Source organism: Syngnathus typhle, linkage group LG3 (assembly GCF_033458585.1).
Source record: "Syngnathus typhle isolate RoL2023-S1 ecotype Sweden linkage group LG3, RoL_Styp_1.0, whole genome shotgun sequence".
NCBI classification, from domain to species: domain Eukaryota; kingdom Metazoa; phylum Chordata; class Actinopteri; order Syngnathiformes; family Syngnathidae; genus Syngnathus; species Syngnathus typhle.
The window spans coordinates 373,876-399,000 of NC_083740.1; the positions used below are offsets into that span (position 1 = coordinate 373,876).

Below are 25,125 nucleotides of genomic sequence, written 5' to 3' on the forward strand. Positions count from 1 at the left end.
TGCTAAGTGACCGACGTGTGAGGTGAATGAGCGGCCCCCAATTTAACCGTCGGAGTGCGAGTCGGGGTGTGTGGACTTTTCATCGGCAAGCAATGATGCTTCTTGATGGGAGGCTTTTATTGGAGCGGATGTGCCCAAGTGCTCATTTGCCATTTTGAAGGGGCCGGCGGGCGGCACAAAAGTAAGACAAAAAAGTCCCGTTGACGTCGTCGAGCGTCTCACAAGCGACACGCGTTGAGCGACAGCTCGGCGGCGGTGGCGGCCAGCTCGGCGCATTTGTCCCGCAGCGTTTCGCCGCCGCATTGCTCGGGCGACGGCCAGCGCTCCAGCCACGTGCCCGCCCCCAACGTGTACACCAAGCTGGCGAGGCACAAACGTGCAGCGATTGGGTTTTCGGCCAACGCACGCTGGCGCTCAGGCGGACTTACCTGCCGTTGTCCGTGTCCACCTGCCAGCGCTCCTCCTTGGGTCCCATCAGCAGGTATTGGGAGCCCACCACCAGGGCCAAGCCGTCCCTGCAGCCGGCGTGGGACACAAAGGTCCTGCGCTGACCCGCCTTCACTCCCGCCTCCACGCCTGCAAGCGCACCCGCTAAGTGGTGTCCCTCAGCCCCCGCCCCCGCACTCCCACTCACCCAGTTTGACGACTCGTACTATCTCCAGCTCGTAGTTGTCGTAGTAGCTCTGTTGGACGCTCAAAACCTTGACCAGGAAAACTGACGGCAAACAAGGGGCAAAGGTGGCTTGTGATTCGGGGAGACGCTAGCATTGTGCAAGCGTCTGGGAAGTACCGTGGTGCAGCGACTTGCAGGCAAAGGCCTCCCTTTCGCCGGCACCAAAGCGCTCCTCGTCTGTTTTGGCCACGCAGCAGTCGCCTGCGCAGACCAGTCCGCAAAAGGCTTAGCGGGTCGGCGAGCCCCGCCCCGCCCCGTCTGGCTTTGCGAGCGGGCCTTTACTTTACCCTGCGTGCAGCGGCAGATGTTGTCCTTGCAGATGTGCGTCAGATGCTCCTGGTCCCGAGGGGGCTCGTAGGTCTTAGTGCAGCGCTGGTCTAACGCCGACAAATATTGGGATTTATTCGAGACATCATGAATGTAACAATTGCTTCAATTGGAAGCCGAGCCGAGCCGTACCGGGGTTGTAGTACTCGTACACGGTGACCGAGGAGGGCTGCAGGAGGCCCACTTTGAAGTTCTGCTGGAGTCTGAAGATCAGGATTTCCGGTTCCTTGTGGGACACCTGAGCCCAGAAGAAGAGCACACCGAGTGAGCCCGGCCCGGCGCCGCGACCGGAAGGGACCGGGTCGGAGCGCCCGCTTCCGATTGGGCCGCGTACCTTGAAGAAGTGGATGAAGAGGGAGCCCCTGTCGCTGAGGTTGTCCACCATCTTGAAGTTGTTGATGTAGCGGTCCACCGAATTGGACAGCTGAAGGCAGTTTGGCGTCAGCAGTAGCAACAATAATGCTAGCGCTCTTTTACGGAAAAAAAAGAAAAATAGAGGTGTACCGTCTCCAGGTCCGAGTTTTCGGGGGTGAAGCCCGTGGGCAGGCTAACGTCCAGCACCACCATCCTGAGGTCACTGGACCCTAACGCCCTGTGCCCAGCCGACACATTTGATCGGGTTGTCAGGAGCTGCTTCATCACGGCGTTGCCGTGTTTGGTTCTCCCGAGGTGCCGGAACCTTCCGACGGGGGCTCTCACCTGACTTTGATGGTCATCACGTAGGACTTCTCAACATCTGCTGGGGGCTTTTCTGTAGCAGTTCAAAAAAAAAAAAGAAGTTGAATTGAATGGTTTGATGTAAGGCAGTTGTAAGCATGCTAACGCACGGGACCATCACAGGGTAACATTTGAGTAGCATAAAGCCGCTCACCGCTGGATTCCTCAAGGTGGACACTGAGCTCAAAGTTTTGGCAAGGTGTCTTTTGGTCCACCTCATGCAGCTGGTTGTAGTATGTCACCACCTGGAGTCACCAGTTGACAGATGCGTCGGCGGCAGCCACCTCGGCGTCGGCGGCAGCCACCTCTTACCTCCAGTATCCCCTGCCCGCTGCCTGTGGCCTCCACCGTCAGGTCCAGATTAGCCGGAAGCTGTGGAGAACCACACAAAGCAGGCCGGCATAATAACACTGCACTGAAAGGTCTTAGCACCAGTGCACCTGTACTCTCCTGTTCAGTCCCGCCCCGCCCTATCCTGTCCTGTCCTGTTTGCGTTTCTCACCCGTGACGAGTGGGCGGCGTAGGCGGTCCTGGCGTCGAAATGGTACCGGACGTCTCGTCGGCCCGTCATCTTGACGTCCACGTTCAGGGTGAGGTCTCTGGTGACCCGAGACTTCATCAGGTACTCGGAGAGCGCCTGCAGCACTACCATGGTGGCCTGGCGTCAAAGAGAAGAAAGAGTAGTTTGAAAGAAATGGCCTATGGAAACCGTTTGGTTTGGATTGAATTACTGAGGAAAACGTAAGCCTTTCCTGAGTAGAACCGTAGCCTCCGCCCAGCCTGCGCTGGCCGTTGATCCACTGGAAAACTTTGGCGGCCTCCGGCATGCGAGCCATCTTGACCAAGGCCAGCAAGGCGTAAGCGCTCGCCTCCAGCGAGAACAGATGATTGTGAGCGTCTGGCCAGTGGCTGCCTGCAGGCGGGCAAACTGGACTTTTTTGGAATCCCAACACTGGGCCAATCCTCTCGCTAAACGTCTTCTAGCTTCATGCCAATATGCTAATGACGGAAATCAAGCTTCCCAACCGTCGGGAGACGCCGCGAGGAGCTGCGCCGCGGTGCGCTCGGGGTCTCTTCCTGCCGAGGCCAGCGCGTAGGAAGCGATGGCCACCGTGTACGGCCGCCGGCCTGTCGTTGCCAGCGCCTTCCCCAGGAAGGCCGCTGCGCTGATGATGGCCTCCTGTAGGGGGCGAGCGCCGGCTTAGAGCGGCCTCTGAGCGAGTGAGTGAGCCGACGGACGTGACCCACCTCCTGCAGACTTTGCTGGCTGCATTGGATTCCCGTCTGCTTGGCCTCGGCCAAGGCGATGAGGACAAACGCCGTCAGCGTGATCTCGGGGTCGTCGCCGCGCACGCCGCCCTAAAAGGACAGGAGACGTAACCAGCACCCCCCACGCCCGAGCCTGGATTCCCAGCCTGGCCGGCGCATCTTACAGTCATGGTGGTGCTGTAGACGGGGTTGTCCTCCACAAAGCGTCCGTCGGGCATTCGGAGCTTGTTGCGCACCAGGAAGCCCAGCGGGTCGCACACTTGCTGCGGGTCCACGCCGATGACCGAGTAGGCCATGGAGAACACCTTCACCACGTACGCCGTGATCCTGCGTGCCGCACAAGGAGGTGCTTTGTCATTTTCCCATTAAGATGCGTACGTGCGGCCGTGTAGCTGCCCTCTACCAGGTGCTTGCGCCCTCCCTCCTGTAGGGGGGGTAGGAGCCTTCGCTCTTCTTGTAGACCAGCTGGTTCTTATAGCCTGAAGGCAACACAGAGAAGAAAGACATTGTGACGCTAGTCTGTCCGAGCAGAAGCCCCGCCCCCCGCGGACCTCTCCTGATGTATTTGAGGGCGTCGGCCTTGCGCTCCACCCCCACCGCCTCCCAGTCGTCAGTCTTCTCCAGGTAGACGGTGGCGATGAGCGGCAGCGTGATGGTGGCCAGGTTCTGCTCCACGCAGCCGCCCGGCATGCGGATCAGAGACGCCAGCGAGTCGTCGGCGATGGAGTTGTCGATGCTGTCGGCCAACACGTTCCCTGGGGGAGGAGGGAGAGGCTCCAGACGTCACGTGGCCACAGTTGGTCCGCCGTCCGCCGAGCGGCGCCTGACCTCGTACGTTGATGAAGGTTTCTGGCGTGGAGTTTGGCACCACGCCCTCCAGTTCCACCTTGCCCACCCGGACGCTCTGCTTACCTGTGCGAAAGGGACGACGCAAAAATCCAAAAAAGCTGTCCTTTTCAACAGCATTGGCAAATGGTCACGGGTGAGTGAAAGGCCCACACCTCCTTCGGCCGCCGGGTTCAAGACGGCACTCCAGACTTTGGTCTTTTGGACGCCGTCCATCTGTTTGGGTGCAAATTGGCAACAGATTGAAAATGCAATCAAATAAACGGAGGAATTCTCAGACATTTCGGAAAACAATTTGAATGGCCAAATTGGATTGGCGGCTAAATGTAGGAGGATGAGGTTGATCTCCATGAATTGGAGTCAATGTGGAGAAACGATTTGCAGCCAAGCGGCTCGCTCACCACCACCCGCAGGAGTTTCTGCACGCGGTCTCCGCCCATGGAGTCCCGGGCCACCGCCATCACCTCGATGGGGAGGCGGCCCACCGCCAGGGGCATGATGGTGTAGGCCACCGCCTTGGACGTGCCCGCCGCCAGCGTGACTTCCTGAGTGTGACGCTCACGGAAGGCCACGCTGCACATGCCTTCTGTCTTCATCAGCACTACCCGCACCTGCGGGGGGAGGGGTGGGGGTAGGGTTAACGGGGGCGGGCGAGGGTCAGAGGCGAAAGCTTTTCCTTCTTCCTTCGTGACGGCGCCGAGACCTACGTGCAGGTCGTCGTCTCCGTAGTTGTGGATGACGGCTTTAATCTCCACCTGCTCGTTCCTGGCCACCGAGTACGGAAGCTTCAAGTCCACGAAGAAGCGCTTCCACGCCTTGATGTTGTACGGCTCGGCCACGCAGAAACCTGGCGGGCCGCGGGCAAATCCAACCAAAAAAAATAAAGTCAGAATTCAGAGCGGAAATCATTCAATAATCACCATGGATGATGAGCCGGACAAACGGCATGAAATAAATAAGAAATGTTGAGGTGAACTTTCAGGACAGACTTCAAATTCCTGATGAAAATTGGCCCACTTTCCAAAAGCCATTCAGGAAACATCGGTATGAAATGAAGAAATTGTGAAATAATGCAAATGGCATTTTTAGAAAAAACAACAACATTGAGTATAGCCCAAACCCACGACGAGATTGAAACGAAGCCACGTGGTTACCGGTGTTTGGCGAGGAGCTGACGGCCAGGACGCCCCATTCGGTGATGCTGTCGGGCAGAGGCTGGCTCAGCTCGGCCGACGCCAACCTGACACGCACGCACGCACGCATGCAGGCGCCGGCTTTTCAGTAAACACCGGGTCAAAGCTCACGTTTGCTTTGCCGCCATTCCGGCTCACCCGTCAGCGTCGGCCTGATCGGGCAGCCGGACCTCGGTCCACAGCCACGACTCGTAGAAGCGAAAGCGCAGGTACACGTCCCGCTCCTCCAGGTACACCTCCTCCTCCTCTTCCTCCAGGTACTCGTCGTCTCCCTCCTCAAAGCGCTCCGCTGGCTCGTGTTGGGCGAGGACTTGGGTCTCCTTGGCGATGGCGGATCCCCTGGCGTAAACCCTGGGCGACAAGGTCTTGTGGGCGTCGCTGTAGGCGACAACTTCCACCGTGCGCCTCCCTCCCCAATCTGCCAGAGTAAGTCCGTTAAGGAAGGAAGGAAGAAGAAATGACAATCGCGAATGACGATTTACCAAAGATATCTCTGCCGAGGTGGAGGCGAGTGGGGACGGGTCGGGGGGTGGTGGTGGGCGGCAGCGGGGTGGTGGTGGGCGGCGGCGGCGTGCTGGGCATCTCCGTGTCCAGCGCTTCGCCTCGGTAGCTGGCGCAGCAGAAGCGGAAGGCCCGGATGCACTCCCAGCCCTCGGTGATGTAGAGGGAGCGCCGCGTGCACGAGTACGGCATGCGCACGGCCCGAAGGCCGTCGTTGCAGCAGCGATGCGACACCTTCTCCTTGTAGTGACTCTCTGAGAAGAGACAAAAAAACACATTGGCACTGTCGAGAACGACCACACAGGGGCGGGCGGGCAAGCAAGCAAACGCACCCAGCTGAGCTTTCCTCTGCAAAAGTTGAGCAGAGCGCCTCCTCCTGGTGCTGACGGGGCAGCGCAAGTCTAACGAGAGAGGCCAGTTGACGTGGTTAGCCTTGACCATTAGCCTGGCCGTGAGTGAGCCCTGACCTTTCCTGGTGTCGGTTCTGACTCCGGTGCTGGATGCGTAGAGCAGGCCGGCGTCCCCAAAGAGCCTCCTGGCGTCGCCGCCGCCCCCGCGGGTGCAGCCCAAGTCGCCTCGCTCCACCGTCTCCCACACCTGGGCGGAAAAAGCAGCAGATGGGTGACTTGATTCGGCCAGGCCCGACCCGAGCTGAGCTGACCTTGCTCTGCGTCAGTCGCTCCTTCTTGAGCAGAAACACAGAGTTGTCCACGGCCAGCAGGCTGACGCCGGCCCCCGGCGGGCCTCGGAGCCGCAGCCGCAAGTTCTTGCCCGGCGTGTAGTATGGCGGCCCGACGCCGACCGGGCCCACGCTCAGCTGGCGACGACATTTCACAAGACAAAATCTTTGAACGTTTTCTTTCTTTGCTGTCAATTGGAAGGCGGGCGGGCGGGCGGGCCGTTGCCCACTTACATCTGGGAGGCAGGACGAGGTCACGTCCACCCAGATGGAGTCGGCCACCACCTCCTGGGTGGGCAGGCTGTAGAAGGCCACCACGCGGAAGGACGGCATCAAGTCGGCCGTCACCGCCACTCGCGCGCTGGTCACCAGCTGACCGCTCACGTCCACTCGCTGAGCTTCCACCAACCGGCCTTTGTTCATCACCTGGCCAGCCGGCCGGCCACAAACATCGCAATGGGAAAATTGCAAGTCAGAAAAGAAATGACGAGCAAGATGGCTGGACTCGGACCAGGTAGCTGATGTGCTTGAGGTGTTGCCGGACGTTCTGCTCGGCCGTTTGGACGGTGAAGGTGAGAGCCAGCGTGTCGCCCGGAGACGCCGCGTTGCTGCTGCTGGAGATGTACAAGTAGTTGGGGCTGTGCGGGGAGAAGCTGGCGTACGGCGACAGGAGCATTTGGGCTTTGGCCTGCCGCTGGGCCCCGAGGTCGGCCTGCTGGGTCTCGGCCTGAAGGCGCAAACGCAACCGTCACGCCGTCCGTCTGAGGGCAGAAGCCCCAAAGCTGCCACTGGGGCCAGCCGGGTCATGGGCCCGCTCCAAAGTTCTTACCACCAGGGCTTGGCTCTGACTTTTGGGCATGTTGGCGGTGAGCCTGGCCGTGCCCGAGCTGACCATCACGGGATCCTGCAGGAGGTTCACCTTCACCGGGACGTTGCGGGCCGGGGAACCGTCGTGGTGGCTCACTTGGATCTGGAACACGGGTGCACATTTTCACGCCGAGGTTCCGGGCCGATGAACGCAAAGACAAACTTACGGTGAAGTCAAAGGGGAGTCCCGGTTTGAAGTATTTGACCGTGTCTTTAAAGGTCAGGACGTAAGGAGAGTCGACAATCTTGATGCCCGTCTTCTCAGCTTCCACCAGGTCACTGCCTGCACGTGGCCAAAAATAAAGTCCATCAACGCAAAGCGCTTCGTCAAATGTTAAAAGCTGAACATCTGGAGCTTGCGATCCGGTCTCCAAAAACCTCGAGCTGACCGAAACGCTGCAAAGTCTTCTTGGTTTCTCTGAAACCGTTGGCGTCCTTACCCGTCTTGGTGAGAACAGACGCTTTGACGTAGATGGTGTTCCCCAGCAAAGTCCCGACGTCGGGGTAGGCCGCCTTCAGCTCGTCCATGCTCAGCTTGACCACGCCGCCCTCCAGCTAAATGGAATGGAGAAGGAGAACCTGAGCCGGACGCCGTTTTCGGCCGCCGTCCGGCTGGACCCGAGCCACTCACATTTGACACCTGCTTGACCGAAGGCAACCTTCTCATCTCCTTGTTGACGTTCAGGCCAAACGTCACGTAGGCCGTCCCCTGAACCGGCTCCCCGTATAAGTACCTGCGACCGGATTGAGAGAACACACTTGGCATGGAGCGCCGCTTTGTGTTTCGACGCAACAAGGGCGCCGCATTTCTCGCCAAAGGTGTTATTTGCGTGTACCTGGCCCAGACCTCCACCTCCAGTTCGTTGTCATCCAGAGTCAGGAAGGACTTGCTTGGAACCAAGGTCAGGTTGAAGGCAGGCAGCACTGCAGCGGAAGGCGCCCGTCAAAAGCCGGGACCGACAACGGCGCTGGCAAAAGGCGCACGTACCGTATTTCTTCACCTCAAAGTGGGAGGTGAAGGTGTTCTGCTGCCAGTGGTCAAACTTGGCAATCACCTTCCACATGCCCTCACTGCGGAGACATTTCGAGCCGTGACGCTTCTCCTCTGGAGCGGATCTGGAGATTGCAATTTCAAACGACCTACTTGGCCATTTCCGTGAGGTAAAACGAGTCGGAAAAGACGCCGGAAGAAGCCCTGGTCCTCAGGACCTGCTTGAGCACCACTCCTTCCGGGTTCTGTCAGAAGCGCACAAATCAAAACCCCTTCTGCGGGCCCAGTTCACCCAGGCATTTTGCCCACCTGGATGTCGACCGTCAGAGAGCTGTTGGAAGCCTTGAAGGAGAGCGACGACACAAACGCCCGCAGGCGCACTGAGGAAGGCGCAAACGCAAATCAATCCATCCATCATCAAGACAAATCAAGAAAAAAAAAAAGAAACAAGTAAATCAATGAAGGAATAAATAAGCACAGGGCCATCAATTGCAATGGGCAATATCGATGGGATTGGGCGTGTACCCTCGTCTCCGGGGTTGTAGATGGGCTTGTCCGTCTGGATGAAGATGTACCCGGAGTGGAAGGACACCAGGACGGTCCGCTCCTCCACGTGGTGGTCTCCGAATTTCACCTTCACTATCACGTACTTGTTCTTTGCCTCGTCGCGATTCAACGGGTCGGAGGGAATCTGAAGCCCAACGAGATTGTTGAAAGAACGAGCCGCCGCCGCCGTCTTCTTCACGCATTTGCCCGGCGCGGAGCTTCAGATGCATCCCGCCTTTGAATTTGCAACAACCTGGACAGACTTGAGGGCGTGGAAGCCGTTGCTCCGATCCAGCGTGACGGTGTCTGTGAAGAGCATGTTGGTCTTGGTGAAGTCGGTCACGGTGACGAGCACCTCCACGGGGCTGTCGATGCTTTCCGCCTGCAGGTAGATGTTCTCCGGGCTGTCGGTCCTCAGCAGGTCCGGAGCCACCAGGGTAAACCTCAAGTGATGAATTGAAGCATTTTCATTAGCAACAGTCCGCTATCATATTTGCCGAGATAGATCAATCAAACAATCAATCAACTTGATCTCATGACATCATCAGGTAGTTGATCGAGTGTAACATTAAAAAAAACAAAAATGACATTCGACATGTTTTCCCGCTTCTCAAACTTACTAGAAATGGAATTGCATATTCTTAACATATTGTTCCAAAATATCAGTTATTCACTTTTGAAAGGATATACATATAGGTAAATCTATTACTGTTAATAAAAGAAAAGCAGCAAAGAAAGATGAATCCATCTTGTATTGCATTCATTTGATTAAATGTACTTAATAATATGCACTTTTATTTCTCCGTTTATTTGATCAAACAGATATTTATTTACAGATCTGAAGCATTACGATCGGCAATGTTCAAAAACTATTGTTGATATTTGACTTGATTTTTGTTTGACCTCATCCAGAAATGAATGACCTTTTCCATGCACGAGCTGCTCTGCTCTGTTCTGCTCTGCCTCACCACATTCACATTGGCTTTGGTTTTGAAGGACAGAAATGTTTTCAGGAGAGCGGCGTGATGGACAACATACCTGGGAAAGTCTACCACTGGTGGCTCCTGTGGAATTCTGAAAAGAAAGCTACATTATTAAAAAAAAACAAATGGATACGCAAACACAGGTGTATTTTTAGTGGCGCCACATGTGATGACCAAGCTATCCTCTGTGATCTTACTGCATGTGGACTACCGTTAAAACTCAAAATAAAAGACCTTCTCTCTAATCCTACTTAGTTTAGTTTATTGTTTAGCACATATTATTATATCAATAACTGTGCAAGGAGGGAGACGAAGCCTAGGGCTTGTAAAGCGCTCCACTCCTTCTTGGAAACGTTGATCACATGTCAGTGAGAGGAAAAAAAAGTCTCTGGGTGTGGTGGTTTGAAGCGGACCTTGGAGGCGGTGGAGGCGGCGGCGGTGGCGGCGGCGGCGCCGGGTCCTTCTTCTTAATCACCCTGAAAGCAAAGTGAGCCCGTTAGCATGACAGACAAAAAAAAAGGTTGGTTATGAAGCCATCAACCTCCTGTGTGGCCTTGAAATGTTCTTGGGGGTCACTCACCCGATCGTTTGTAAGATTCGTTTTGGATTGAGAATTCTGCACAGGGAAATGAAAATTTCAAATGGTGCCGCCATGGCATGGCATGGCATGGCATGGCATGGGCGCCACTTGAAAGCCCCAAAAACTTACCTGGAAAGTTTTTTTCTGCAAAGAGCGCACAGGTGGATTAGCAAAGTGGTTGTTGATGTCAAGTGTTTGCCCAGTGGCAGGCAGTGCATTTGCGCCTCTGCTTTTTTTGGTTTTTTTTATAACTTACCAAGCTTTGATACATTAACAAAAGTCCTGTCATGTTTGCATTGATTACATGGATTTAGATTTGATTGATCTGATATTGACTTTTAAAATATAATACTTGGTAAATCCATATTTTAATGACTAAATTTAACCGCCCACCACTGGCTTTAGAGTTAGCGTGTTAGCTCACCTGAAGCTGCTCCGCGCGGCCACGCCGCACAGAAGGCATGCGATGATCATACAACATAGAAACGTCCGTCCGGCCATGGTGAGTGACTCGAGTGGACTGTAACCCCCCCAGGTTGGGAACTCGACTACACTACACCAGGAGCCCCCCCCCCCCCCCCCCCAATGAGAGGCGGGAAAATGTTTGTCAACAAAATGGTGGACTTTGATTTCAGTGGTGAGCTGCCACTGTTTGCCTCAGCTACTACCGTTAGCTTCAGTTCAGGGAGAATCAGTGGATAAGCTCTTGGGTTTGTTGAGTTTTGAGAAACACTTGTTCCAAAAAGAGACGCTAGGCCGTTGTTTGCTAACATTATTTGAGAGGCGGCCATTTTGCTTCCTCCTGTGGTCGGAACATGGAGGCATCTCTAGGTTGACTTATCCATTTGAAAGGGGGACGTTTGTCGAGTGTACCGTATAGGACCTTTTCGTTTGAAAGCGACGTCTCTCCGAGCTTTGACCTCGAATCTCGGGAGAGGTCTTTTGTTTGTTCATCAGGGGAAACGATCGGAGTGGCCTTTATTTGGCCGCCGCGTGTGTGTCCATTTAGAAAGTTAGTTGGGGTAAGGTAAGATGAGGAATTGATTTATATGTTGGTCTCAGCTTTTTTGTCAAATGTCGCCGTTTGACAAGCGTCAGGTCGAAGCTGCGAGGTGAAGAAGAAGCCGAATCTGTCCAGAGTGAGACGTTTACTTGCTATGTTTTCAAATGGGACTAACATTCAAAAAAGCCTTTGAAACATTTGACATTGGAAATCCAAACATTGAACAAGCAACGTGACTCAACGGCGGAAAGTCCAGAACACGGTTACCAAATGGTGACTTGCACAATCTGGCCTTGGACATTGTGCACTCATGCTTACTGGGATGTTGACCGGCCCCAAATTCAAAAAGTACCAATAGTCTGTGTTTTGACATTGCTCTGTCATTTCCCACAGCAATGGTTTTCAAATTGCAAACAGGACCGAGCTCTTCATCTTCCTGACTGTAAAAAAAATAATAATAATCCCAACAATCAATCAGTGGGAGCAAAAGTGTTTTTTTTTTCATTTGTTTGTGCCGTTTGTTCCAAATGGAACGCAGGGAAATCCCCACAATCTGGTAGCAAGGGGTCATCAGATAAGGTTCACTTCCCGTCAGAGTCCGAGTCACTGTAACAGGGCACCAGGGAGCCGGAACCCGTGTCCTGCTCAGCCCTTGATGGTTCCTGGAGGTCTGACTTCCTGCGGACCAGGGGGGTCCGCGGGGCGCCCAGCGCTTTGGCCACGGCCGCCGCCTTGGCCTGCAGACCCAGCTTGTGGAGCAGAGCCCCGGAGGCGCTTGCGCCCGAGGCGCCAGCGGTGCCTCCTGGAGTGGAGCTGAACCAGGAGCGTGTGGCGATCTCCTCCCGTTTGCTGCGTTGCTTGTCCTCGTAAGCTGAGTGCGGGCGGGCACACGAATAAATAAGCAACTTTGACGTAGCGCTGGATGTTTGCGGCAGTTGTAAAAGTGAAGCTTTTCATTCAAGAATAAAGTCGGATCGGGTCAAAATCATAACAGAGAAGAATGAGAATGCTTGTGTTTTCGACGATACAGTGAACCTCCCAAAAACAAAACTCAACTGAGGACTGTTTTATTGCTTTGGCGCCATCTTGTGGCCCATTGCTGCAAGATCCTGCTCTATTGCAGCCATTTGGGGGCAACTCGAGGCAATTATTGGGAGCGTTGGACAGGGCTCGGTCCTCGGCGGAAAACTTGAACATGAGTTTGTGTGTGTTTTGGAAACTCACAGTCAGGCGGCGTCTGTAAGCTGAGCAGCGCCGCCAGCCTCTTGTCCTCCTCGCGCTCAGGCAAGAGCGGGATGTTCAGGTTGGTCCGCGCCCTCACAGCGTCATCCTTCTCCTTTTTCTCCGCAATCCCCTTCTTCTCCAACTGCGGCGTAAAGGTACAGCCCGACCTCAGCGTACATTCTTTTTGCTCCCCAGGGACTCCACACAAATAGCGCTTTGCCCAACGACGTCGTCGGTTGGAAAGCGTGTGCGAGCTTTGGCGGAGGACGACCGAAATGTGAGAATCTTGCCTGCTAAGAGGCAGAAATTCTTTGATTATCCATGACTGAGTCATTAGGCCACGCCCCTTCAAGACGACACGCGCCCAAGGCAGGAATACTGCTCGTCTTTACCCTGAACTTCCTGCGCAGGGCGCTGTTCAGCTGGAAGTCGTCCTTCCATGCGGCCCGGTAGTCCTGCAGCTCCGCAAGTGAAGGAAGAGCCTTGTTGAGCTTCTCCTTGTCCTTGCCGCCGTGGTCCAGCTTGAACATGGCGTCCGTCTCCAGCTTCTCCTTCTCTTCTCGCTCTGGCGGGAAGACAGCGACCACATTCATGTTGGCCTTGTCTTTCTGTCCTTTCTTGCCTGCTTCATTCTGACATCCTCAAGTCCTGCCCTCTTTCTTTCTTTCTTTCCATCTTCCCCTTCTCCTGTCCATACCTCCCCTCTCATCCCGTCTTCGGTTCCTCGTCGCTCCCGTGTTCTTTCTCTCCCTCTCGACAAGCGTGTCAAATGCATGCAAAAAGTGCCACTCAAGTACCGGTAGTGAGTATCTGCTCGTTATCGGCCATGTCCCATCGCTCCTCCTTCCTGCTGGCGCCGCTGACGATGACGTAGTCGCAGGCGGCCGGGTCCGTCTGCATCTCGATGTAGTTGACGCACAGGTGGCACTTCATACGGAATCTGCCGGGGAGGGATTTCAATTCGGGTTAAGCTTCGTGATGACATTTATTTCATCAGCCTTGCGCCCCTTTGCGCTCACCTGTAGATGGGCGTCGTAAAGTAGTTGCCCACTTTCTTCTTCTCCGCATTGTACCGGACGCCTGAAGGACAATCCACCGTGAGGACGGACGGGGCCAGATGGTGGAAAAAAATAAGGTATAGCGCTTACGTACCCATGCCGATGTGGTTCTTGCAGCCGTCGCACCAAATGTTGTACGGCATTTCAAACCTGCAAGCGGAAAGACAAAAAAAATCAAGACCTTGGACCACGATGTGCCACATGTGGGTGGTCGGAGGCTTCCGAGTCACGGAAAATGCATTTTGGGAACAATGCGAGGTGACCATATGAAGAGCATGCCTTTGGGTATGGACAAACCTGATGATGAGGATGCCTTGGGAGAGCTTCCTGGCCCGCTCCCGCAGGGCGTGTGTTTTGTGGTAGCCATTGAGAGAGCCGTGCTGGATACGACGAGAAACAAACAAATGTCCAATCGATGCGACAAACCAAAAAAACATAGTTCATAAAAACAACAACAACAACATCTTAGTCACCTTAGCCGGGTCAAAGTCCGGCGGGTAGTACTTGTTTGTTCCTTTTCGTTCTCCCTACAAGACAACATAAGAGTTTGTAGTGTTGGAAAATATCCACACTTGGCTGGAGCGTGACCAATCTCACCATGTTGACGACGACGGCGACGACGACGCCTCTGCACGGCTCACAGATTCAGCCTACGTCTAGGAAGGAAGGAAGGAAGGAAGGAAGGAAGGAAGGAAGGAAGGAAGGAAGGTCAATACTTGTGAGTCATAATGAGCCAGAAGGTGCCAAGACGGGAATTCTGCACCTTTTGGGACAGCCAACAGACTCCAAACCTAATTTAGACTCGTTACAATTATTGGGCGGCTAAAGAGTGTTTTTTTGTTTGTTTTTTTTTGACTGTATATGAGAATTGCTATGATCTTGTAGCGTTTCAAAGACTCAATCTTTCAAAGTCAATCATTGTGGTGACTAAATGAGGAGTTTAGGGTGGTAACAAGAAGGACATTTAAAGCAGCAACACCAATAAAACGTTTTGGCTGACATGTAACGTCAACACGGCGAGCAGTGAACAATCACGCGAACTGAATTCTCAATGGGATTGTGGCGCAAATGCGAGATTACTCCAGCCATAGGCCCACTTTTAAAGGTCGTTTAGGTGTAATATTAAGTTCAAATACTTACAAATGATGATGTCAACGACCAGCAGATGTGTTGTGAAACTGTTGAACGTAGCGGCTAACTCGCTTTAGCTAGCTTACTTCGCACGATGTCCTCCAAACGTCACGAAAGGTTTCTTCAATAAGAGCATGTCGCAAAGGTGTAGGCATCCAAACACATTGGAAATTGGCCTGAAATGTGAACGTGCTCATGCTCATTCCCAAACACGATTTCACTTTGAATTGTTGTCATTTCGCTCTTCGGGTTGTGCATGACGACGCCGTAAATCGCTGTGAATTGTCGCAAACAGTCCAATGTCTGAGTGAGTTCCTTTTCAACGCTCCAAGGCCGTAAGGGGACTTAAATGGCTGACATGATTAGGGACTCTTTTTTCTTCTTCTCACTTCTTTCTATTTTGTTTTTATTGATCGTAGTAAGTGCGTCGTCGATGGCCTCTCTTCTTCACAAAACATCTCTGGTAAGTGACGTTTAGCGGAATTGACGACACGCGCAACAACGAACGGAGGATTGTGGGAACCGGGAAGGAAGACGCATGGCGTCCGGCGTGACACCGTGTGAGTAGAACGTCGATGGAGGGAGCCGCGCGGCCTCGCAAGCGCTACATCTGCTCATTTGTGCCGTGCACGGCGGCCTACGACAAGCAATGGAAGCTGGACGCCCACCTCTGCTCGCACACCGGCGTCCGGCCGCACGCCTGTCCGCAAGAAGACTGCGCAAAGTCCTTCTGCACCCCGCACCACCTGGCCCGCCACCAGCTCACCCACAGCGGCCTGCGCCCCTTCGCGTGCACGGCGGAGGGTTGCAAGGCAGCTTTCAGCACCAAGTCTGGCTGCGCGCGGCACTTCGGCCGCATGCACGCCGTTCGCTCGGAGAGCAAGTTGTACGCGTGCACGGCGGAGGGCTGCGACGCCGCGTTCAAAAAGCACCAGCAGCTCAAGGCGCACATGACCGAGAGCCACCACACGCACTTGCCCGCCTACGCCTGCACGCACGACGGCTGCGGCTTACGGTTCAACTTCCCGAGCCGCCTCAAGCGACACCTCAAGGTCAGTGGCGAGCTCGTAAAGGGACAAAGAGGGGTACTGTTAAACTAGTTCTCCTGGAGCACTAAAGGCTTTGCTGTCTTTGCCGTCCGTCCAAGGTTCATCAAGGCTACCCCTGCAACCAGCCGGACTGTACCTTCACAGGCGCCACCTGGACTGAGTTTGTGAGGCACCGCAAGGCGCAGCACCAAACTCGAGTGTTTTGTCCGAAATGCGGCAAGGCTTTCCGCGACGCCTGGTTCCTGGAGCAGCACGGGCGCGTGCATGCCGACACGCGGCAGGTGTACCGGTGCTTGCGAGTGAACTGCGGCCGCGCCTTCACCACCCTTTTCAACCTGCAGAGCCACTTGCGCTCCTTTCACGACGGGCTGCGACCCTTCGCCTGCGACCACCCGGGCTGCGGCCGGACCTTCGCCATGAAGCAGAGTCTACGGCGCCACGGCGTCGTGCACGACCCGCAGCGGAAGAAGATGGCGCGGCCCAAGAGGAGGTCAAGGTCACTGATGTCCCGCTTGAGCGGGTTCAGCGACCGGGCGGCTGAAGGGAAGGCGTCCGAGACCCGGGAGGCGTCCGAGGCCCGGGACGCTCCTGAGCCGCTGGAGCTGCTCCATCTCCTGCGGGACACGGCCCTGTTGGGTGAAAAGCCTCAGGAACTGTCGGTGGCGCCGACGTCGCCGCTCATGCTGTAGATGAACGCTTTGGAAAGTTAGTAAATGGTCCAAATGTATTTGACTTTTCTACAAGGATGCGCGAGTGTGTTCACTGACCGGCTCCTCCCAACGACGTGCTGGCTAATCGGGAGAGTCGGGACTTTTCCCGGAGGGCCGCTCCAATGTGGGGCCATCATTTCATCAATGTCTGCTTTATTGTCAATTTCTTCACATGCCAAGACATACAAAGAAATCAAAATGACGTATCTCTATTTATAGGCTACAAGTTAAGTATTGTATTCATCTTTTTCATTTAATTCATTTTCACCATATTAGGACCTACAACACTCACTGAAAATGAGCTTGTGCGCATGGATGACGCCGCCAGTTGAAAGGAAAACGCTTCGCTATGCGGCAGGGAAGTTCCAAATAAAGCAATTTCAAACATGAAATCATTGTGTGGTCCTAGGTCCTATGAACAAAAGGGGAGTCGGTGGGAAGTGGTCAAATGTCATTGGATGAAATGTGCCACATGGTCTACGGGCCTCCAATCAGATCACGTCTCCCTTGATCTTCTGCTAATGTATTGCCGTTCGTACAAATCTGTCCCAGTGGGTCAACGTGGTTCGTTGAAGCAAAAGGGAAAAAGTCCACACGTGTGCAGGCGCTATACGACGGCGGCGGCGCCGTCGTCATCGTTTGCGTCGGGATCTTCCGGCTCGGCCGCCCACACTTGGACGCGGCCTTGGCTGGCGGTGAGGAGACGCGGCTGCGTTGGGTGGAAGGACAAGGACTGGACCACCGCCTGGCCCACGGGAAGCTTCAATGACAGACAACCCTGCCGCGCGCAGAGACCGCAATGGGAACGAAGAATTCAAGTCCGCACGAGTGCTACGCTTGTGAGTTGCTAAAGCTGCGCTAACCAGGAGCTGTTTCCTTTTTGCATTTCAGCGCTTTTCGGAAGCATGGCCGCTGGCTAGCGTTAACCCCGTCGCGTGCGTGCGCTCGCTACGAGCAACAGTTTCGCCACTGACCTCCACCAGGTCCCAGAAGTAGACGTGTCCGTCCTCGGAGCAGCTTAGCACGTGAGTGTCTTTGGAGGACAGGCAGCATTCCAGCTTGTAGCCCTTCATGGTGTGTCCCGTGTACCTGCGGCGGCGCAAAGGCACAACTGGAGACGGCCGCCCCTGCCGCACGGCTACAGAGATGGGCGCCACTCACTCTCCCAGCATTTCTCCCGTATTCTTATCTAGTAGTCTGACGGTGGAGTCCAGGCTGGAGCTGAGCGTGCACTGGCCGTCCTGACTGAAGCATACGCATGTGATGGGACCTGAAGGAAAACACGTGGCGCAAAATGACACGCTCGGTGACAAAACAACAGCGAGACAAGCGCAAAGATGTCTGACTGTTGAGGAAGTCCACGTGGAGCTCTCCCATCCTCAGGTCGTAACGTCTCACTCGGCCGTCGACGGACCTGAAGGCAATTGTCGACAATGTTACAGCAAAGTTGCTTCTATGGCCGGCCGGCATCGGCCTTGTGAAAAAACCCACCCGGTGAGCAGCTCGTGTTTGGACACCTTCAGGCTACTGACGCTGTCTCGCGCCTCATCCAGAACTTGGATGGGCTCGTTCTTGCGGGACCTGGTGTCCCAGCAGCGCACCGTCCCGTCCAGGGAACCTGAATCAGACGCGAGACGCCTGGATCAAACCGGCGGGAGGTGACCCGACCGGAGGGGGGGGCGGGGGGGGGGGTCGTGTGATTCGGTCGGCCTACCCGACAAGATGACGCTGGCCTCCTCGTTGAACTGCACGCAATTGATTTTCTGCTCCGTGAAACAGAAAAAGCAAAGGTCAAAGGAGAAGGGAAGAAAACGAGGGAGGCGAGGCGGAGACGTACCGCGGCGTGCCCTCGAAGTTTGCGAGCCACCTGACCCGTGGCCACGTCCCAAAGGATCACCGTCTTGTCGGAACTGCACGAGCAAATGTTGCTGTTGTCGAAGGAGCTGCGCGCACAAAGCGGACGGGAACACCCGAGGGCGGTTCAGCTGCATTTGCTTTTTGAGCATCTTCAATGAATACGAACGGGCACATTCGGCGGCTGACGGTGACTCACCTGTCGGCATCCAGCACCTCATAGCCGTGGCCGCTGTAGGTCTTGAGCAGCGTTCCTCGGCTGCCGCTCCACAGCTTGAGAGACTTGTCGGCGCCGCAGGAGAGCACGTACTGGCCATCCACTGATGGAATCATGACAAATATATAGAAGCACGTGACAGCAAGGCGGTGAACGAGCGAGAACAAAGTGCCTTGTAGATTCCATGCTCACCGTTGAAGCGCACCGCTCGGACGGCTCCCTGCTGACAGTCGATGGTTCGGAGCAGATGGTGAGGAATCTGGGGGGTCTGCGGTTTGGGGAGAGGGCCAAATGACATGGTGCTTCCTAGAAAAGGTCAAATGACACCAGCTGTGAGAAGAAACATCATTGCAGCTTTCGCGCTATGGGAAATTGAATAGTGACGCTGACAATAATAATGATATCCATTTTGCCCACATGCAACCATGATTTCGAATGTACTTACTCTATAGCTGAGGCGTTAGAAATGGATGGTGGAGGTGAACGTAATGGCAATTTGCTGCAAGTCAAAGACGACGTAAAACGTGCTCACGTCTCGCTGCTTTTACTGAACTGACTTTGACCGCGGCAATTTCCCATTGGCACGATGAAGAAACTCCGGAAGCTTGCCTCGTCTTCTTCGTTCCGCGGTTGGAGCGGAAATATCAACCATGTCACTTCCGCTAGAACGCCCGGTGGCGACCTTTCAAAACAAAAGCTCACAAACGTTTCTTCCCAATTGAATGGATTCCGTTCTTAGTCCCTGCTTTTACTTTGAAGACTAAGGGAAACTCTTGTCACTTTAAGTCCATTCCCTCACGTACGACCAACAACATTTCAATCATCAAGCTTCCGAAAACAATTGTGAGCGAAGTCGCACTTGGAGTGGAAGAATGTCCTCGAACAACATGGCGGATCCCAGGAGACAAAACAAGATCTTGCGGTGAGTTTCTTGATGTTTTGCTAGGGTGGCGAGTTCGGATGCTAAAGGTGGCTAACTAAAGAGATGACATCGTTTGGAAATGGAATGCAACGTCAAATGTCCGCGTGATGACACACTGTGGCAGGTACAAGCCCCCCACTACGGAGTCCAATCCCACACTGGAGGACCCCACCCCGGACTACATGAACCTGCTGGGCATGATCTTCAGCATGTGTGGACTCATGCTCAAGGTGACAGACACAAACACGACAGGAACGGACACACAACACCACACAACACAACACACAAGCAGACACCAGCGGTAGCAATCCTTACGTGGAATGTTTTTGGACCTTGAAGCTGAAGTGGTGCGCGTGGATCGCCGTCTACTGCTCCTTCATCAGTTTCGCCAACTCCAGAAGCTCCGAGGACACCAAACAGATGATGAGCAGCTTCATGTGAGTGATGGTTTGCAACCACACCAGATTGTTAGCGTTGGAGTGAAAAAAGGATGATGTATAGTATCAAATGTATGCATTGTCCACAAATGACTTCCTTGTGATTGGCTAAGACTCACCTCGCGGTTTGGGTGTTGCAGGTTGTCCATCTCAGCCGTGGTCATGTCGTACCTACAGAACCCTCAGCCCATGTCGCCGCCGTGGTAAGCGAGAAGGGGGCGCGGCCACAGCTGTAAACAAAGGAAACCGCATGGAAAGTTCAACGAAGACGAGACGAGAGGGACGCCCGTCCGCCCGCCCGGCCGGCCGGCCGTCTCGCTTCCACCTGTTTTGGGTTACTTGATGTTTTGCTACTCAATACATTGGAATACAAAAAATAAAATATCACACTTGGTCACATTGGCATTGATTTTAAAGTGGCTATTTTTCTGCCTTTGGAAGTAGACTTTCAAGCAAGCGTTCAAAGTAGGGTTGCAAACTAATTAGGGTTGGAAGACACGTTGGAGGTTTTAAGCTATGCTTTCTAGCCAGGTTTGAAGTATCAAACCAAGGTTTTGTGCCTATATGGGACAAATACAGGGACTTCTTGGCTTGAGGTTCCGTTATGGTACAAGTGTAGGGTTTCAAGCCCGAGTTTGGATTTGACAATGAAAACAAGCTCTAGAAATGCCCAGATGCTCTTTTTTTTTTATTTTCAACATTTAAAAGATTCAAAAAAGTCAAAACAGCATCGAGTAAAATGCAATAAAAAAGATCAAATACATTTTTCTGCTTGATGCATACAAACGATGACGGCTGACCAACAAAAGCGACTGAAATGTTAGACGAAACACTGTCATTCAAGTTGAAATTAGTTGTAGTATCGCTGGCCGCCAGCAGGGTGCGCGCTAAGGTTTAAAATGGAACATTGTGCCAGCAGCAACGCAGCAACCTAACTCATGTAGAAAAATAGATTTAAGGCATCCAGGCAGTGTGTGTGTGCGCGCGCATATTTATGAATGATAAATAAGTTCATTAGGATTTGTGAATTTGAAGGAGGCACCGTCACTTTAACACATTATCCCGCCCCATTCTGATAAAAAGGAGTTGCTTGCAATACTTAAACAAAAAATACAATACAATTTTTTCCTGTAATTTAACTATGTGCCTGTTCATAGAAGAAACTTTTCAAAATAATGTACAACAATTATTGTAATATCTCGCAAAACCAAAACTAACAGTTTAGATGTTTGTGGGATTTCTTTACCAATTGTGCAAATGTGTTTGCCAGTATTTTATGACTTTTTATTCAAACAATTAATCTTTTTTGCCACGTAACTATTCTTGTAATATTACACCGTTATTCTCGTATTTGGAATTTTTCATGCTAAGTGCCTGACCTGTTCAAGAAAATATGACCTTCCTCCCCAACTTTTGAGACTATGAGTAAGATAGTCGATTTCTTGTCATGATTACTTTTAGATCAAATTTGAGAAAATCCTCTCTACCTCAAAATATGACTTATTTTGCAAATGGAGTGCTATTTTCTATATAGTGTTTATTGTTTTGTCAGAGTAATTTTTGTTCTAAAGAATTACACTTAATCTTTACAAAACAATTCTTCAATTATGAATTGTTCTTTGAACATTGTGACTTTATTCTTGAAAAATGTTAATTTACCATAGGTCCTGACTTTTTTTTGCAAAACTACAATTTATTGTTTCATCTTTTGTAGTTGTTCCTTGGAAAAGGCTGACTGAAAGGTTTGCTCTTGTCATAATATTCCAAGTCATTTTTCAGCGTTTTCTCAACAAAAAAAAATCTCATATTTTTGTGACTATTATTAAAAAAAAAAATTTACTCAAGAATGTTTTTTTTTTTTTTTTTTTGAGTCTCAAACTTGGACTTCCTTTGGCACTCGTCAGCACAGCGCCCCTTGCTGCTGGGAGTCACAACCTGCATGTTGGATCCCTACCGGACATTGCAAGTTCCTTCTGTGGGTCCAGGGTTAAACAAACAAACAAACAAACAAACAAACAAAAAAGGGCCATCGGCGTCACTGGCGTCAGAGGGCAAAGAAGAGGATGAGGACAACGATCATGATGGCCACCAGCACGGCGATAGCGCACCACTGACGCCGACCTGCCCAACGACACAGGAAGCAGTCAAAATGTGCGAGCGCACGTACACATGCGTGCGTGTGCGTGCGTGAGCATTACGTACTACTGGTCATATGTGAGACCTTCTCCATCTTTTTGAGCACCGAGTCCATACGTGACGATGTCTGGTCCATCTCGTCCCCAAAGTCCCCCAACATGCTAGAGGTGGGGGAGAGAGGAAGAAAAAAGAAAAAAAAAAGACTAAGCGAGTCGGTTCATTTCCGTATAATTGCATCAGGGGCAGGCTGCTCACATGGCCTGCTCGTCCAGTTCGTCGCCGATGCGTCCCGACATGTCTTTGAGGACCCGGATGCTTCCGGACACAAGCTCCAGATGATCGTCCTGCTCCTGGATGATGAGCTACACGCACGCACGCACACAACTCTCAGCCAAGATTCTTTTCCTTGCAAAATGATTCCATATGAACTTTTTACTGTGGTTGTTCTTGATTCTACCAGAATGACTGTTGAATGATTCCAATTTCCTCTTTGAAAATAAAAACAACAATATCTTCACATTGCTCTCATCCTATTGTTGTTGTTGCATGCGTTACCTGCTGTTGTTCCTGCTGCTCTTGGATGTATCTGGAATTGGCGGACACCAGGTGGGCATCCAGTTGCATCGAGCGGTCCGCTGAAGCCGGTGGCGCCTGAAACGACATGAATCAATCATCATCATTTGCCCGTGTCATGTGGAGTTCACGGTGGTGTGTCCAACCTGCTTGTTTTTTTTCTCTGCCTGAGCCACAGCAGATGGACTTGACAACTGATCCTTCATCTCCTGCTCACAAAAAATAATCCGTATGAATAAAAAATAATCATATACATGTGCGTGTGTGTGAGAGAGTGTGTTGACTTGACCTGCACAGACTTCCTGGTCCTCTCCACAAAGTCTCTCCGCTCCTGAAGCTCTTCGTGGCCCAGGCGGAACTTTCCCGGGTTTGACTCCACGATACCTGAACCGCATGCTCAGGACGTACCAAGCGTCCACATACTTGATATTGGGTCCCTTTCTCACGATATTGCCAAAAAATGGTTTTCCTTTTTGTACTCCGAGTTGTTTAGCCATATTTCAACTTTCTTACAACAAAGTCTTTGTTAAAATTCCCATAATACCACAACGTTTGCTCCCAAATTTTCCCTTGAATCAGACCTAGTTAGCTCATGATGCGAGTGGTTTCTGCCAAATTACGATTCTTGGGAATGACTGACAATTATTGACACAGGCTTTAGGGGCTGACTAATTCCTGGAAGAGAACAGAGCTGGCGTCAATTTGGCAAACACACGCGACGCCGGTTCGAGAGGATACTGATGGTCTCGCTCAGGTCCTCCAGGTCCCAGTCGATGGCCCGCAGGCAGTTGCGCAACTCGTTTGTGCTCCAGTCCAGCTCATCGCGACTCACCTGAGCAAATAATAATAATAGAAATATGATTGCTCATTGTTTATCGAATAGCATGAATGACGGTCTTACCTGAGTTCCATCCTGCAGAAGCTCCTCCCACCGATCAAACAGGCTACGTGCACAAGCCGTAGCCTTCTGCACCTCCCTGCACGCTCGCGAACACAAACATGTTGTGAGTCCAACATATCACTGGCATAGACCATTTTTTACCATCTACGTATTTGTATTTGCAAATCAAACAAACACACAAGCTAACGTAGCAGCCTCTCGTTAAGCGACCCGCTTCAAAACACAGTTCCGAAGGTCCACAAATAACACAGCAGGTGAAACAAAAGCCAAGATATTTAGGCGGAACGGACTTTTGTTTGCTCAACGTAAACAGATAAAGCCCAAGACCAAAAATCACTGCATGAATTGGACAATAACGTCGAAGGCTTGTCAGCCACCGCTCAGCCATTCCCGCTGGGGTTCTGCTAGCCCGGCGGCCCACCGAGTGACACATATGTCCAATGTGTATTCACTGAGTGGCTTGGCTGAGTTTTAAATGGGCTTTTATTGCGTTTTCTCACCCTTTCACCACGAAAAACGGGTCCTCCAGCGACATGATGTTACTTCCGGGTGCGTCACGCTACCGCGCAAGCGCACTGGCCGCGCTTCGTTGAGCAGCAGTCATATTCTTTCGATAGCTCGCGAGAGAGAGAGAGAGAGAGAGAGAGAGAGAGAGAGAGAGAGAGAGAGAGAGAGAGAGAGAGAGAGAGAGAGAGAGAGAGAGAGAGAGAGAGAGAGAGAGAGAGAGAGAGAGAGAGAGAGAGAGAGAGAGAGAGAGAGAGAGAAAGAGAAAAACCATAAAACCGTAAACAACAAATCAATAACAAATAGAACGAGACGGCAAATATAGATCAGAAAAATATGCCACAAAATAGAAAACTGACAAGACGTTTTAAAATAACAATTTATAATCAATAACAAAGCCATTGTACTTGATATAAAGAAATACAAATGCCGTGGGTAATATACATCATTTATTATACGTCCCCAGTCTAAAAAGCAGAAAGCTTGTGTCAAATTCATTTCAGCTTGAAAAACCCCCCAAAATATGGACGCGGGCCACACAAAGTGTGTTTTTATCCCTGACAACTGAAGGCGTGAACGCTGATTCATTCCTCGCACAGAAATGTTCTTGTCGCTACAAGCTGGACAACATTTGAGCTGCTTTGTTTGCCTTCCTACTTTTGTGCCACCGGAGCAAAGTCAAACACAACACTGCCAAAGACACCCCCAAAAAAGTGAGAAAAAGGTGCCCAAAGCAAGGACGTAATGTGGAGCACTATATAAATAGACCCGGTGATCCTTTCCCTCACAGTGTCTCCAAGTGCTCCTTGTATGGATGACCTACTTTGCGGTGTGAGGGAACAGCAGCAACATCACACAGCTTGGTAAGCTGCTTTACACACAGTGCACTTACACAAAACTAAGACCATTCTTTGACGGCGAGCAAAAAGGTCAACTAGAGCCGCTGTTGGTGTGCAGCTCAACGACGCACTTGACATTGAAATAAGAACAATCAAGCGCAGTTTCAAGTCATTGTTACCAAGTATTCCAGAAGTACACCGTTGTACTCGGTGAACTTGTGTTTTTATACAGCCAAGGACACACACAAACATTCCTTGCCAACCATTTGGCCTCAGGCGGAGGCATTGCAACTACACAAACACACAGACACACACACACACGGCGTCACCATAGTGACCAGTCGGGCGCCAACACCAAGCGAGGTCACAGCGCCTTTTTTTCTGGTAAGCTAACG

General features: G+C 52.3%; 6 protein-coding genes across 8 annotated transcripts; 2 read left to right on the forward strand and 4 right to left on the reverse strand.

The window, feature by feature from the left end:
* Nucleotides 1-96: 96 nt before the first annotated feature.
* Nucleotides 97-10,702, reverse strand: c3b.1 (complement component c3b, tandem duplicate 1). Its single transcript, XM_061275426.1, has 45 exons — nucleotides 10,597-10,702; nucleotides 10,302-10,316; nucleotides 10,173-10,208; nucleotides 10,006-10,068; nucleotides 9,648-9,683; nucleotides 8,863-9,052; nucleotides 8,589-8,754; nucleotides 8,373-8,443; nucleotides 8,217-8,308; nucleotides 8,061-8,143; nucleotides 7,909-7,996; nucleotides 7,704-7,806; nucleotides 7,513-7,627; nucleotides 7,240-7,355; nucleotides 7,035-7,175; nucleotides 6,717-6,932; nucleotides 6,440-6,631; nucleotides 6,188-6,343; nucleotides 5,994-6,123; nucleotides 5,859-5,927; nucleotides 5,508-5,780; nucleotides 5,164-5,443; nucleotides 4,987-5,072; nucleotides 4,540-4,679; nucleotides 4,234-4,443; nucleotides 3,988-4,048; nucleotides 3,815-3,898; nucleotides 3,538-3,741; nucleotides 3,390-3,465; nucleotides 3,151-3,313; nucleotides 2,966-3,076; nucleotides 2,744-2,897; nucleotides 2,449-2,630; nucleotides 2,220-2,375; nucleotides 2,030-2,089; nucleotides 1,872-1,962; nucleotides 1,700-1,751; nucleotides 1,505-1,592; nucleotides 1,335-1,424; nucleotides 1,133-1,238; nucleotides 961-1,050; nucleotides 791-874; nucleotides 635-715; nucleotides 429-576; nucleotides 97-360 (listed from the first exon to the last, which is right to left on the reverse strand). The coding sequence occupies exons 1-45, from the start codon at nucleotides 10,671-10,673 to the stop codon at nucleotides 219-221; spliced, it is 5,367 nt and encodes a 1,788-aa protein (XP_061131410.1). The 5' UTR covers nucleotides 10,674-10,702; the 3' UTR covers nucleotides 97-218.
* A 601-nt stretch (nucleotides 10,703-11,303) lies between these two features.
* Nucleotides 11,304-15,398, reverse strand: yju2b (YJU2 splicing factor homolog B). 2 transcript variants are annotated; one of them, XM_061275419.1, is made up of 10 exons: nucleotides 15,257-15,398; nucleotides 14,055-14,113; nucleotides 13,931-13,984; nucleotides 13,755-13,837; nucleotides 13,552-13,607; nucleotides 13,419-13,479; nucleotides 13,197-13,339; nucleotides 12,792-12,964; nucleotides 12,400-12,541; nucleotides 11,304-12,046 (listed from the first exon to the last, which is right to left on the reverse strand). In XM_061275419.1, the coding sequence occupies exons 2-10, from the start codon at nucleotides 14,055-14,057 to the stop codon at nucleotides 11,757-11,759; spliced, it is 1,005 nt and encodes a 334-aa protein (XP_061131403.1). In that variant the 5' UTR covers nucleotides 14,058-14,113; nucleotides 15,257-15,398; the 3' UTR covers nucleotides 11,304-11,756. The 2 variants fall into 2 exon arrangements, with proteins under 2 accessions (XP_061131403.1, XP_061131402.1); XM_061275418.1 differs by lacking the exon at nucleotides 15,257-15,398 and adding an exon at nucleotides 14,598-14,740.
* On the forward strand, nucleotides 15,164-16,739 carry LOC133151965 (transcription factor IIIA-like). Its single transcript, XM_061275417.1, has 2 exons — nucleotides 15,164-15,640; nucleotides 15,736-16,739. Exons 1-2 carry the CDS (start codon nucleotides 15,164-15,166, stop codon nucleotides 16,324-16,326), a joined length of 1,068 nt encoding a protein of 355 aa, XP_061131401.1. The 3' UTR covers nucleotides 16,327-16,739.
* Nucleotides 16,484-19,074, reverse strand: wdr83 (WD repeat domain containing 83). 2 transcript variants are annotated; one of them, XM_061275421.1, is made up of 10 exons: nucleotides 18,864-19,074; nucleotides 18,611-18,748; nucleotides 18,401-18,521; nucleotides 18,185-18,290; nucleotides 18,062-18,110; nucleotides 17,839-17,965; nucleotides 17,694-17,761; nucleotides 17,509-17,617; nucleotides 17,322-17,436; nucleotides 16,484-17,125 (listed from the first exon to the last, which is right to left on the reverse strand). In XM_061275421.1, exons 2-10 carry the CDS (start codon nucleotides 18,714-18,716, stop codon nucleotides 16,955-16,957), a joined length of 972 nt encoding a protein of 323 aa, XP_061131405.1. In that variant the 5' UTR covers nucleotides 18,717-18,748; nucleotides 18,864-19,074; the 3' UTR covers nucleotides 16,484-16,954. The 2 variants fall into 2 exon arrangements, with proteins under 2 accessions (XP_061131405.1, XP_061131404.1); XM_061275420.1 differs by having other exon boundaries at nucleotides 18,611-18,724; nucleotides 18,864-19,072.
* A 93-nt stretch (nucleotides 19,075-19,167) lies between these two features.
* Nucleotides 19,168-20,179, forward strand: wdr83os (WD repeat domain 83 opposite strand). Its single transcript, XM_061275424.1, has 4 exons — nucleotides 19,168-19,340; nucleotides 19,465-19,570; nucleotides 19,680-19,777; nucleotides 19,918-20,179. The coding sequence occupies exons 1-4, from the start codon at nucleotides 19,291-19,293 to the stop codon at nucleotides 19,982-19,984; spliced, it is 321 nt and encodes a 106-aa protein (XP_061131408.1). The 5' UTR covers nucleotides 19,168-19,290; the 3' UTR covers nucleotides 19,985-20,179.
* A 265-nt stretch (nucleotides 20,180-20,444) lies between these two features.
* LOC133151969 (syntaxin-10) lies at nucleotides 20,445-24,013 on the reverse strand. Its single transcript, XM_061275422.1, has 9 exons — nucleotides 23,888-24,013; nucleotides 23,388-23,463; nucleotides 23,225-23,318; nucleotides 22,776-22,870; nucleotides 22,633-22,695; nucleotides 22,469-22,564; nucleotides 22,169-22,275; nucleotides 21,980-22,074; nucleotides 20,445-21,898 (listed from the first exon to the last, which is right to left on the reverse strand). Exons 1-9 carry the CDS (start codon nucleotides 23,920-23,922, stop codon nucleotides 21,822-21,824), a joined length of 738 nt encoding a protein of 245 aa, XP_061131406.1. The 5' UTR covers nucleotides 23,923-24,013; the 3' UTR covers nucleotides 20,445-21,821.
* Nucleotides 24,014-25,125: the final 1,112 nt, after the last annotated feature.

Excerpts from the sequence above, each read along its gene's own strand:
- c3b.1 (XM_061275426.1), bottom strand. The coding sequence starts at position 10,673 with ATGGCCGGACGGACGTTTCTATGTTGTATGATCATCGCATGCCTTCTG. Across the intron at positions 2,898-2,965 it reads GCCAGCAAAGTCTGCAGGAG|GAGGCCATCATCAGCGCAGC; the intron begins GTGGGTCACGTC and ends CGCCCCCTACAG. Across the intron at positions 1,051-1,132 it reads GTACGAGTACTACAACCCCG|ACCAGCGCTGCACTAAGACC; the intron begins GTACGGCTCGGC and ends TGTCGGCGTTAG.
- wdr83 (XM_061275421.1), bottom strand. The coding sequence starts at position 18,716 with ATGTCATTTGGCCCTCTCCCCAAACCGCAGACCCCCCAGATTCCTCAC. Across the intron at positions 17,966-18,061 it reads GGCCAGCGTCATCTTGTCGG|GTTCCCTGGACGGGACGGTG; the intron begins GTAGGCCGACCG and ends CGTCTGATTCAG. Across the intron at positions 17,618-17,693 it reads CCACGTGGACTTCCTCAACA|GTCCCATCACATGCGTATGC; the intron begins GTCAGACATCTT and ends GTTTTCCTTCAG.
- yju2b (XM_061275419.1), bottom strand. Across the intron at positions 13,838-13,930 it reads CGGACTTTGACCCGGCTAAG|CACGGCTCTCTCAATGGCTA; the intron begins GTGACTAAGATG and ends CGTCGTATCCAG. Across the intron at positions 13,608-13,754 it reads CAAGGCATCCTCATCATCAG|GTTTGAAATGCCGTACAACA; the intron begins GTTTGTCCATAC and ends TTCCGCTTGCAG.
- LOC133151969 (XM_061275422.1), bottom strand. The coding sequence starts at position 23,922 with ATGTCGCTGGAGGACCCGTTTTTCGTGGTGAAAGG. Across the intron at positions 22,871-23,224 it reads GGACCTGAGCGAGACCATCA|GTATCGTGGAGTCAAACCCG; the intron begins GTATCCTCTCGA and ends CATGCGGTTCAG. Across the intron at positions 22,075-22,168 it reads GAACTGGACGAGCAGGCCAT|CATGTTGGGGGACTTTGGGG; the intron begins GTGAGCAGCCTG and ends CCCCACCTCTAG.
- LOC133151965 (XM_061275417.1), top strand. The coding sequence starts at position 15,164 with ATGGAGGGAGCCGCGCGGCCTCGCAAGCGCTACATCTGCTCATTTGTG. Across the intron at positions 15,641-15,735 it reads GCCTCAAGCGACACCTCAAG|GTTCATCAAGGCTACCCCTG; the intron begins GTCAGTGGCGAG and ends CGTCCGTCCAAG.
- wdr83os (XM_061275424.1), top strand. The coding sequence starts at position 19,291 with ATGTCCTCGAACAACATGGCGGATCCCAGGAGACAAAACAAGATCTTG. Across the intron at positions 19,341-19,464 it reads AGACAAAACAAGATCTTGCG|GTACAAGCCCCCCACTACGG; the intron begins GTGAGTTTCTTG and ends ACACTGTGGCAG. Across the intron at positions 19,571-19,679 it reads TGTGTGGACTCATGCTCAAG|CTGAAGTGGTGCGCGTGGAT; the intron begins GTGACAGACACA and ends TGGACCTTGAAG.